Here is a 12,982-nt window from a genome sequence, read left to right as displayed (position 1 = left end):
ACTCCATGATCTTATCCAAAGATCTGATGTTGGAACAATAGGCTGAGGAACAATAGCTTTGTGCCGAGATAAGCCAGCAATGTGTCACACATGCAGTCCGGCTTTCCCATGCAGGAAGGCTGCTCAGGAAAGTAAATCCTGCCTATGGAAAGCAGTCCCATGATAAGAGTGCTTTCTGCATTAATGAGTGTGTGTCTTAAATTTAAATGGGTTTCCAACATGATCTGCACATGGAGAATTCTATGTCTGGACATGTGTGTTTAATTTTGTGGAAAAGGGAATGTCTAGGATGCACTTAAGTCTCCCCTAGCTCCTCACTCTCTGTGCATCATCTTTTCCAAGTCTCTGCAGTGCAGCACACATTTGTCTGCCTGGGAGCAGGATGTGATTGCAGGAGTCAACTTAGGAAGCTCCAAACATCACCCAGAGGGCTCCAGTTAAAAGCAGTTTATCAGCACTTGCTTCATGAGGCTGCAGTTTGCACCAGTAAGTAAAACTCTTGACTGAGCAGGGAAAAGGGAAAAAAATAAAAGTTTTACATTGAAATGAAAAAAACTATTTTCTGACTTCAATTCTCATTAGAAAAGCTTTGACTCACTGCGTGGTAATTGAAACCAAGAGTTTTTACTCTTGTAGAGCAAATCAATCTGAACATGAATACATAACAACCCTTGAAAAGGCAGCAATCACCAAGCATTTCACCTCTGCTTTCCTTTTGTTAATATTGATGTTTATTTTCTGCTCCTTTTGCTTCTCATATCCCATCTGAAGGTGTGAAATCGAGCCACATCCATGCCAATTACTCTCTGGGGGGAACTGCTGCCCTCACCTGCAGGCGAGCTGCACTAGAGACCTCCATGCAAAACACCAACAGTTTCGATGCCCTGGGAGATTCTGTGTTTCACACAAAAAGCCCACACTCAGCCTCTCTCCAACTCTACTTTCAGGTTTGCCTTTTCCCCTAAATAACGATCTCAAAAGAAAAGCATGCAAAGGAAAAAAAAGGATGCTCGCCATTGACTTCAAGTGACAGAATTTACATCACTTTAAGAATCAAGAAATGGATTTGGTGAAATAAAGAGCAGCTTCCAAAATTAACACAAGGAAGCCAGATCTGTAGAAGAATTTAGGTGACTTATGCTCCAATTAATTCAAAGAGTAATCCTGAATTCCCCAGGAAAGGGTATTGGGAACTCACTTGCCAGGTTTCCTTCAGCCACGTGGACACCCCTGTAAATTCACCATCACCCTGAGTGCAGGTTTGGGAATGACAGGAAGCAGGGTTTCAGAAGACTTGCCAAAATATTAATTTGTAGGTACTTATGAATTCAGAAAGCATTGCATCTAATTCATCATTTACACAGCATAACAACCATTCCTCACTACCTCTGGGAAATAAATCCACTGCAGCCAAAGGATCTGGGGGCTGCAGGGGTAGGAAAGGGCAATGCTGCACTGAGGAACCTCTCCTCAGACATTCAAAGGTCACCAGAGACTAACAGCTCTGCCACTGGAAATCCCAGCAACATATGGGAGAAATGCACATTTATTAAAAGAGAGATTGATTTTACTCTAGGAGACATACAGCTTTGAAAATAGCCAAGTGAAATTTCTTTGCTATGGTTCTAAAATAAAATAAATAAATCAGACAGCAGCATTCCTGAGCTACCCAGAGGCTGACAGCACGATAATATATCTAATGGAGATAAAACCAGGAGCCAAAACAGATTGAAATTTATGGAAGTAAATTCCCAAAACTGCTTAAGCAGCTCAATCAGCTGAATTCCTTCCAGTGCCCGAATGCCTTTGCCAACACTTAAGTATAACAGCAAGAAACAGATACAGCAACCACCGGTCACTGCTTGTCAAATTCAGTTTCTTCTAAGCAGAGGCAAGACCGTGTATTCATAACTGCTTTAGTTGAAGCGCACTGGCTGAGAAATATGGAGATGTCACAATCCATACAAGAAAGGAAAAAAGCTATTTTCCTCTAGGTTGACTTCATTGCAAAATTTAAACCATAGAATACAAAAACCAGAATTCATCAGTAAATACTCAGCTAGCCAGATAAGCTGAGTTTATTTTGTGCAAGTTCCAGCACTCTATCTGTGATTTACACATAGGGATGCGTCTGGCAGCCTATTCTCTGACTTCAGAGCCTCTGCCTGAGGCTAAGAACTGGGGGAAAAGAAGGTGCTTTAGAGCAAAACCAATGCTTTCACACAAAATAAGAGCATTTCACACTTGTGCAGCCTTCTCTCTCATCCAAGTGGAATGCAAATGTCTAACAGAAATGGTCCACCACATCTTCTAGACTAAAGGGAGATACTAAGCGTCAGAAACGCCCTTCCTCTTCACCTTCCCCTCCTGGGTAAGTACCAGGACAACCCTCTGTGCCCAGGGAGCAGGAGAGGACAGTATTTGTCACTATACGTCTATAATCTCATAAAGCAAGTAAATATCAACTCTTATCCATGGGTAAGCCAAAAGGCTGAGTAATTTCTACAGGTATTTGGATTTCAGAGTGTAAAACCCTAAGGCAAGACAGACTGTATTTACAACAGGTACCAAGGGTACTGTTCCTTCAACCCACCATCAGCTCACTTGGTTGAACTGGGTTTTACTGGATAGCCAGGGAAGACTCAAGAAGCCAAACTCCACTTTTTTTCTTCCTTAACTCCTTATTTAATAAAAGCAGTAGAAAATGGAGTTCCACAGAATGAAATGTATTCTAGCTCTAAACATTCCCTTTCTTTTTTTAATATGGCTATGGATTAGTGCCCTTGGTCTAGAGCTATGTAAAAGTCTTCCAAATAAAACAAAACTGTGTTGGGCAAGTCTTCCCTCTGTCTAGAAAGAGAACAACAGCTAGCTTACAAATTGTTAGGATTTTAAGTACAAAATGATACATTTATTTTCCAGTCTATAGAGAAGAAAATCTAGCTCATTTCAAAGCACACAAATATTAGAAATATTTTTTGTTCAAGACAAGTATAGAACCAAGCATCATAATCCCATGAAGGATGGGTTTGGGAAACATGTACCATCCTCTTTAATTAAGGATATTTTCCAATGTTTTTTCTGTTTTATCACTAATTCTGAGCATTATACAGATGAAGTACCGAAAAACTACATGGTTTGACCCTGAACTCATGGTGCACCCAGAATTCCCACGGATTTCATAATGAATAATAATTGCAAGATCAAACCATTAATCAAGACAGCTAATGAAGAAAAAACACATCAACTCAGCAGCAACCAATTGACACATAATTGCTTCTTGTTTAATTTTCTCAAAAGAGGGAGGGAAAAGGAACACAATGTTGTTGCTTTGCCCTATTCAAGATGAAACAAAGTTCACTTCTTTGAAAGTCTCAGTGCTGCAGAACAACCATGAGGAAAGCCCAAAAAGAGACAGGGCACCAGTATTAAAAATTTTGGGGTTTTTCAGACAGCTCCTACCCTGTGGTGTTTACCTATTGGATAAATCTCCCTCCTCCACTACTGTCATCCACTCTGCAGGGAGCAGGAAAGATTTGTAACTGATTCCTATCATTTTTAGGCTTCTAAGTGGCAGATATTTTCTAACATTACATGCCATATCAATAGACATTACCATCTGTTCCCCCTAACATTTCAAACAGTGTCTCTTTGTAAAATATGAAAGAGGATACTAAAAAAAGGGCACTGACTTTGAAGCTCCCAGTTGATTATTTGACTTAGCTAGCTGCTAGGAGAGGAATGAGGAAGAGGGCTGGGGATGGATGAGGCCAAGAGGGGGAGGACAAAGCAGCAACAGCAATTCTGTGATGTTAATGTCTGCTGGTTCTATCATTTTCAAATGCACAGCTTTCCCAGCCAGGTCCAGCCCCTGGTGCATCACTGATATTTGCTTCTCTGCAGTAATTTCGGCCAGCAGACCAGCGTGCCACAGACACTCAAAAAGTGACCCTACCTCATCAAAACTAACAGCAAGAATGTATTTTAGCAATATCCCTAAGAGAGACAAGTTGCCTGTCAGGATCTTGTAGGTGTTTCCTTGCTAAGCTCTCAAGGCCCACAGATTTGTCTTCCACAGGCCAAGAAGGGCAGAGGTTTCAATTCCTTCAGTTGGCAGAAGCCACAAGGTCAGTCCTGGAAAGAACCCAGAATTCTGTCTTTTCCAGAAGAACTTACAGCACTGCACCTGAAGCTGCATCTGAAACCTATCAGAAAGTGGAACCCAAAGTAAACTTCAGTGGGTCACTTGTTAAATGAGCTGTGGTTAGCTCACTCTTCCACAAGCACATAAACCCAGAGATTCTCCATACAAAATCTGAAGCAGTTGGCTTGACCTGACAGTCCCAAGAGACTCCAAAAGCCACTGCATAGTCCTCCTGGTCCTACATTGCCGAGACAAGAGAAGCCCCCATTGCATGATGGAGAGAGGTGGCAGGAATGATGTTTCTCACAAGTACCCCAGATTTGGGATTTACAAAGTCACAACAATTCTGTTCTGACTTTTGAAGAACTCTGCAAAGCTATTTTGTTCCAGTCTGCAAAGCAAATGGGGAAGACTTTAGTGAGAAGCAAGATTTCTGTCTTCTAACAGCTGCTGTAACTACTACATTTATCATTACACAGACACAAGGAAAGGATTTTTTATTTTACTTATACATGTGTCAGGATGGACATAAATTACAAGCTTTTAAATGTTGTAAAAAAATCAATAGGAGAGCAAAATAATCACCGAGGTGTTCCCCCAGAACCACACCCAGGACTTGTGCTTTTCAGGGGGTCAGCAATGACCCCATCCACCCATTCTCTGGCAGTGCAGTTCATGAGCATTTGCCAGAGCCTTTCCTGGGGCACCTCAGCTTGATGGCACGTTCAAAAGCACCACTACTGAAGATGGAAGAGAAGATCAGAGGGGAAAACCACACGTCACTGAAAATCCAAGCCCTTCCACTTAGCATAAACATCTGGGAACATTTCCGCCATCTCCTGCTGAAATTGACCCAGTTGTTGCCACGAGAGCAAGTTCAAAATCATGGCTTTCATCTGTTACCCTAGGCATCAGGCCATTTGTGCACATGGTTTCTATTACCCTGAGAGACTCAAAATAGGGCAGCGCATCCCTCTGTCACTTATGTAGGCAAAAACACTAAAAAAACAGCATTAGGGTGAATGTATGCATACAGGTTGCATGATACATATGCTAAATATCACAACCGAAAGAAAAATTGACTCACACCGGTTTTTCCCTCCTTTAGTTGTTCCACTGAACTACAGGTCATTTGATCTTAGACTTACAAACATGGGAGGGCTCTGGACAACATTTAATCATGCACAAAAGTATCTTGGTGCATATCTTCTAGCTACAAAAACACTCAAGTTGATTAAGTGACTCACATCCACTGCACACAGCTCTGGAGCACTGAGCAGCCGTCCAAGACAAATTCAGCTCTAATATTAGAACAAGTGATAAGAGTGGGCTGTGTTGCAGATGCCATCAAAGATTAGTGGTGGTTCACACAAACTTTCTCACTTACCTGTCAAATCTTTTACCTAATCTGTGCCACAAGTGGCAGCCATCACTGCCAGGCTGCAGCACAGCCTGATCTACCACAACCAAACCAGACTGCTTGAGCAAAGGTCCCTCCCTGATGCTTCCCAAGTCTCCAAATTCTACATCTGCTTTGTAGGAAGTGATGATGCACTCACCACGCTGTCTGCACGAGTCTGCAAGGCACCTGGGAGAGCGTTTTGTTCTTCACTGCAGGATTTCAGTGCTGCACCCCTTGTCAGGGGCTGCTGGAGTTTTGCTCACAGCAAAGATCCCCCAGCTGCACCTTGGTCTGAACTGTGGCCACAGCTCCCTGAAAGTGGCATGAGAGATACCTGGCATGCTGGCACCCACCATGCAGCCCCGAGCAGACACGTCTCTCTTAACAGCCTGGCTGGCTGAGTAAATGTTGATGTGAACTGACTGAACTAACTGGGATGAAAACCTTACTAGCAATGAACTTAAGCACTTGTCTTGTAAGAAGGCAGATAAAGAGATGTAAAGAGATGTTGGAGATGTAAAGTAAAACCCCTAGGGCTATCCAGCAGAATTTTTACCTGTCCAAATCTCTCTTTCTGGGTTCTTCTGTCTCCACAGAAGGAAATTTTAGAAAAGAATGTAGAAAGATTGGCCACCTTGAGAGCTGTTGAGCAAGGAAATCTGTGTCTCCTCAAAACTATCCTCACTTCTTATTTCAAAACATGAAATGTGACAAAAGATCATTTTTGGCACTAACCAGGCCACTGCTACTGGGCAGTTCAGGTCACTTGGTCCCCAGAGCAGTCCCATGAAACAGTTTGAGCTGAACACAGCAAACAGGAATGCTTCTTTTTCTGATCTGCTACAGCAGTTCTAAAGGATTCACATTTTAAACAAGGCCTGTGAACTATGTCTCTGGGTGGAAGGAAATGATGGCACAATTGTAATGGCCTCACAGAGCAAGGCATCTGCAGAATAAATTACCACCTCACTCCTTGGGCCCCTTAGAAGAGAAGGTTTAAACACCTAGATATATTTTCTTCTGTGCCACAGCTACCTAGAAAAACTTCTCTTGTCTTTATATGCCAAAACAAAGCCTTAAGGTGGTATTTGAAAGATTTGAAAGAAATCTATGCTATTGGATATAAAGTCTCATAACACTGTAATGACTTTCTGAAGAATAACATTCTCCATCTGCTTCTCAAAAATTCATGAAGAAAGAACTATTTCAGGTAATAAAAAATGTGTAAGAATCAAGGTTATTCTTAGTAATCATTTACCTCACAAGCTTGCAAGTGACATCATTGTCAGAAAAAACATTACCATTTCCTCTTTATGGTATACTATAAACACATTTCATCTGCAGTTAGAATACAATAAAAGCCCAGTATTGCCCTTGTTTGACTACTTGGAGAAGAGTTCCTTGTTTGGGTACTTTCTGCTACCTCAGCTGCCCTTGTTTATGGGCAGAGCTGGCTGATGCTCCCCAGATTTGGTTATCAGCTGATGAAAACTGCTTTCAATAAAAGTTTATTCTTTTCTTCCAAAGACAATAACCTCGCTCAGTCTGTGCTATTAGGCTGAGTATTTTGAGCAAAAACAAACAAAGGCTGTTCCCCAGGTACTAACAGATTGAAGCCACAAGCTCCTATATTGTGTTGATCTTACCAGATAAGCAACTTTGGGTTGGTTTATATTTGCTAAGAGACCTCCAAGTGCTGGAGGGAAAAAAAAGTTGTCAATTAGTGTCCCTTCCTCTGGGGTCCACTAAGTCATCACACAGAACAATTATGGTGGGGGCTGGTCTCTCTAGTGAGGTATTAAGTCAGGGCAAAGATTGCTTATAATAGTCTTAAAAGACCCCATTACCTCCTTTTATTCCACTGATGTTAGATCATTGTTCAGGCTAAATTCCAATTTGGCTAATCACATTGTATCTGCCAGATTGCTTTCCTAATTGCAGAGCAGGTAAATGTAGCCAGAGGGACATCAGGAGGTTGACCTGAAGCATAATGGAAAACATTCCTAGACCTTCTCTGTGTGGATACCCACAGTTCACATTTTTCTAAGGAGTCTTTCCATTCCTTACCAGCTGCAGAGTTAAAAGATTTTCCTAATATCTTGCCTGAAAATGAAGCCCATTACTTCCTGTCCTACTTCCAGTGGACCTAGGGAACAATCAGTCATTGTGTCCTTCAAAAAAATTATTTTTTTAAGTTTGAAGTCTTGGCACATTCCCTCAAAACCTACTTTTCCCTATTCAAAACAAGTACCAGTACTTCAGGGCTTTCCCTGCAGGCTTGCCTTCCTGCACCTCTTAACTCCTTTTTCCTCTGAACAAAACCCTTTTCAGTTTGTCTACCAGTTATTAAAGAAGACGCCCAGAAGTAGCACACTCCAAGGAATAAGCAATATCCAGCTCTTCAGCTCTGCACTCCTCTGCAGCATCATCCCACGTGCCACTCCCATCCATCAAAGCCAGCACGTTATTCACTCCTCGACACAGCACTTGGGGAACAGCACTGCACTCCGTGAAGGTCATCACGCTGGGACACAGGTGGAGAGGCTGGAATGATCTTTGGAGATCCAAGAGGCCATTTTAACCCCAGTGGCTCCTTTGGTTTGGCTCAGCCAGGGCAAATCCCCTTCTGCAGACGCAGCCTGGTGGGACTCCCTGCACGGCTCCCAAAGCCCTGCCGTGTCAAACTCTGCTGTAATGTCAAATCGTTGCTCCAGGCACACAGAATTAATAAACTTATAAAAGTTAAATCCCAATCCAAAACAGACAAGCTATTACACCATGGGATGTGGAAAGACAGATGGATAAATTTAACTTCAGAAAGACAGACGGATCAATTTAACTTCAGAATAACCAAGTTTTCTCCAAGAATTTTGGCTATTCCTCATGAAGAGTCAGAGTAACTTCCTATAAAAGCAGTACCCAAAACTTACTGTACTTTTAAAGATGTGAAGCCGGCTTGAAAACACTATGCATACAGTTAGGCAATGGAAACGTCCAATACATTTTTTAAACCAAATTTCTAGAAGAATTAAAAAGGACTCTTGGCATAAGCCCTACACATCACTCACACCAATGTAAATGGCATTGTCATTCTAAAGTTAAAACCCAAATGTAAATTTAAGTAAAATCTTAGCAATAATGTAACACTAAATCAAATGAGGTTTTTATGAGCCTGCTGTATTACTAAGTGCCAAACATGTGTTATTCCATGTAATTTCAAAGATATCGCTCCAAAATAATTTGCAGACAATTAAAGATGAAACTGTTATCAGTCATCACTGCAGAGGAGCAGTAACTTCTTAGAAATAGTTCCTATTTAAAGAAAACCACAACTTTCAATCCAACAAGAAACAGCAAAATATAATTAGTCTGCATTTACAGTGAACCAAAAGACAAATGTATACAAATGAAAGGAACACCTAAAAAAAAAATCTCAAAAGAGTTTTTGGTTTTAGGCAATAATACATCATGTTTCAAATTACATTATAATCCCAGGCAAAGTATACATGGGCCCAGCAGCAAAAATCTTATTCTTTGCTTTTAATTACTGAAGAGAAATACTTTTATATTCCTAGAGATGACATGAAAGAGCATCCAAAATAATATCAGGTTAAGTTTGGCAGCATACCACACTCTTCACCTTCATGGAAATAAATCTGCCCAGAAGGCAAGGAATTCCAGCTTTTCTCAACCAGACTCTTGAAGAGGGCTCGTCCCAAATTCAGTGCACAAGAGCCAACATAACCTTGTTATTACAATTATTGTGACAGGAATTTGCTATTACTTCAAATTCCAAATGCAATATTTTTTTTTTCTTTTGCCATGGCACCCTGGAATAACCTTTTAAAACACACATCACATGTCCTCCACGTCGCTCTGTGTGTGCACACGCTGCTAATATCTATTGCAGGAGCAGGTACACCTGGCAGAATCTGTGTGTTTCCAGGTAGCTGGAGTTTTTACCTGCTGCATATGTTACCAGGTCAGTGCTTAACACAACCAGATCTCAGAATCACAGTTTAAAAACATAATTTTATTAGCAACAATGCAGTTTAAAGTGGGATTATGAACTTCCACCAAATTTAAGTGGGACTACGAACTTTCATTTGCTTTACTCTTGCAGCACAACAAAACTCTTCTGATTCTTCAGATGACCATCATATGCTATCAATGCCAAATCTTGCTTGTTATTTGTCAGCAAGAGCAGCAGCATCTGCTCTTTGGTAGGCTCAGCTGGGAGCAAAATAGCTGGGAGCAGCACAGCTCCCTTAAGCACCACAACAGGCAGCTCCAGCAGCTCCCAGACATGCCACATAGCTAAATTACTTTATTCCCTACCCCTTTCAGTTAACATTTTTTATGTATCTTAAATTTTATCTTTTACCTTTTATCTTAAGGCACAAACAGATGCTTGGAACCTTGGTGGTCAAACCTCCCACTGCTGCAGAGCCATGGCCTCTGCTGACAGAGCCTCACCAGTGGTCAGGAAAAGCACAGGCAGTTTCCTGCAGACTTAGGGACCATTTATGAACAAGTCTCCATCTTTCCTCTCCTGTGTCTTTTTTTTCCCCCTTTTGGTGGTGTTGGTTGATGACTGCAGTTGTGCTTGGGAAATAAATAACACAGCCCTGCTCAGGAAATTTAAAGTGATTCAAAGCAGGCACCAAATAATTTCCAAGTGTGTTTTTGCAATTTATTTTTTTTAAACAGCCACAAAGTAGGATATTCAACTTCATCTATGGAAACACTCTGTTCATCAGTCTTCTGTTTTAATTCAGTGATGTAAGTGTGAGCAGAGCTATAACCTAGAGGCACTAGGAAAACAGAGCAAAGTCTGGCCTCACTGATTTTTCCTTGCTGCCATCCTGCTGGCTCACACATCCCAACATAGTCCAACACCATCCCCATAAACAGCAGGAGAGAAAAAATTCCTGTACCTGAAAACCTCTGCAGACTTTAAGAATGGACTAATAATAATCTATGGACAGACAGAAGACACTGAAAAGACATAAAAGGCACAGCAAAAAGCAATCCTAACCCGATGTAGCACAGGTCTGTGCATGGAGCCTGTCCCTCTCCTCCAGGCAGCATTTACACTCAGTGGTACAGCACGCTGGCAGCTGTTGCACCCTGACCTTTCTCCAGAGCTGCTGGTAGAAGCCATGGACCATCAACTTAAGCAGCCTTTTTTGGTAAATGCCCCCATCTTGTCATACAATAGTCTGATGTGAAATACCATGTTTCCTGATTAAAAAAAAAAATTATAAATCACCCATTAATTTTTTTAGCTGTTGTGATTCTTCTAATGAAAAGATGTCAGAGCACAGACCACTTACTTCCACTTTATTTTACCATTGTTTTTCCTCTATATTTTTATTTAACAACTTCATTCCAAAGTTCAATTCTTCTATCCCCCAAACCCTGTCTTTAAGTGGATTTTTCTTAGCCTAAAGCAACAAGTTCAAGTCAAATAGCTGAACACAGAAGTCACTTGATGGTCTCAAACTTAACCTGGCAACAACTCCACCCTCTATTATATATACTAATATTTTTCCCTTGACTTAACTATTGAGGGCTTCAAATTAGACTTCAGCAGCAACATGCCCAACACCACAAACCACAGCAGTGATGTTTCTTTCACACACTTCACCTGGAGGTGCACCAAAACACACTTGGGCTTTCCAGAGCCTCGAGCTCTCCAACACTGTAAGGTGCTGCCAATTCTCAGGTAAAATGAGCATCCTCTCCTCTACTTCCCTACTAGGATTTCCTCAAAAACCATTAACTAAATTAGGATGTGTTTTACTTTTGCCTCTTGTTTTTTGATGCCACTCTTAGCATACTTTCAAGAAACTCTCTGAATCCACAGGATTACAGGCTTTTTCCTCCATAAATGCTGAAATTCTTCCATTATTAGAATCACATAAAAGCTGCGCTTTAGGATAATGCTGAGTAACAGAGCATCAACAACAAAAGTCACAAAAACTGACACTGCAAGACCTAGGTACCTCAAAGTGGTATCAATACCATGGCACAAAGGAACACCACATAGTTATTATTCTGAACAAACATGTGGCAATGTTGTCCTCACATACCACTGCCAGTGGTCAAGGAAGCGTGGTGAAGGATTATATAATTTCTTCTAAACCTTTCAGGAAACCAGAAGCAGAAAGTAGCTGTTTATTTTTTACATCACAGTTTCCCACAGAAAATGAGCCAAACCTAGAAGTCAGTCTATATATGAGTTCATTGTCCATCTCCTCATGAAATAAAAAAATAATTACTGGGGTTGAACAGGCAAAGAAAAGAAAGCAGATTTGCAGTTGAGACCACATGCATGACCTGTGAGAGACCACTGGTCAGGTGGTGGTTTGGATGTTAGCAGGTAGTCTTTTCATTGAGGCAGTAAGGACAAGCTTTAGCCATTCCACAAAAGACTGGTTTATTCTTGTTGGGGCAAAGATCAGAAATAGTTATTTACTTTGACCATAAAGGCGGACTCATCTCTAGCAAAATCCCATGTGCTCCTCCTCAAGATCATTCCAGCTTCTTTAAGAACCTGCACATCTCTGCACAGACCATCTCTACTGCACCCTGACAGCAGGACCCCAAAGTACATAAACCATTTCTTCGCTGCCCTCAAAGCTGGCTCTTCTCCCTCTGAAAGACTGCAAAGAGAACTCCACTAAATAATGATCTGAATCTCCAAGCAGTTCCTGAGAGTGTGGAATCTGCAAAAACCAAGGACGACACGGAGATCATTGAAGAAGGCAGCATCCCGGTACTGGCCACACACGCAGCTGCCTGGGGGTGGGGGTAGCACAGGCACTCCTTGCTCTTGCTGAACTCCAGATCCTAACCACTGTCCTCACTCTCCCAAAAGGCTTTACAGCCATTGCCACCGAGGAACCTTGTCATAGGTTCATTTACCAGCTCGTCCACTAACTCAAAATTCTCAGGCAGACCAGGTCTCAGAACAATTTCTTGATGGCCTTCTACGAATTCAATGGCACTCGGATGCCAAGAACGCCAAGGGCCGCGGTCTTTGCTCAAGTTTGATCCTGTTGGGGATGGTCAGCCTGCGGAGCCCACCCTGACTCGGGGTCACTGTCGCCTTCTCAGGCCGAGCTCCCACCTTGTCCAGCCCGACTCCAGCACACTCCCGCTTCCCTGCAGCTGAGCAGCACCGCTCAAAAAGTCGCTTGACCACTTCCCAAGAAGTCGACATCTCACCACACCACCTCGCTTCACCACCGCCCTCCCGGCCGCCTCTTCTCAGGTACCAACCCCATCTCTGCCCCGGGCGCCGCTCGCCCTCAGCCCCTCGCAGGGAGCCGGGCTCGCCTGTCGCCTCCCCCCGAGCCCGCCCTACCTTCCTGCGGCGGCCGCCCGGGGGCTGCGGGGCGCAGCAGGCGGGCGCGGCGCTGCCCCGCCGG

The 12,982-nt window shown here is 42.5% G+C and overlaps 1 protein-coding gene across 1 annotated transcript in view; it reads right to left on the bottom strand.

Moving 5' to 3' along the window:
* METTL24 (methyltransferase like 24) overlaps positions 1 to 12,982 on the bottom strand; it is a 47,524-nt gene that overhangs the window by 33,316 nt on the left and 1,226 nt on the right. Inside the window, exon 3 of the mRNA XM_041414859.1 lies at positions 12,919 to 12,970. Within this exon, the coding sequence (XP_041270793.1) occupies positions 12,919 to 12,970 (52 nt within the window). The remainder of the gene's footprint in view (positions 1 to 12,918; positions 12,971 to 12,982) is intronic.

The sequence above is a fragment of the Onychostruthus taczanowskii genome, unplaced genomic scaffold (assembly GCF_017590055.1).
Source record: "Onychostruthus taczanowskii isolate IOZ18803 unplaced genomic scaffold, ASM1759005v1 scaffold48, whole genome shotgun sequence".
NCBI lineage: Eukaryota > Metazoa > Chordata > Aves > Passeriformes > Passeridae > Onychostruthus > Onychostruthus taczanowskii.
This window is presented reverse-complemented; position numbering and strand designations above follow the sequence as displayed.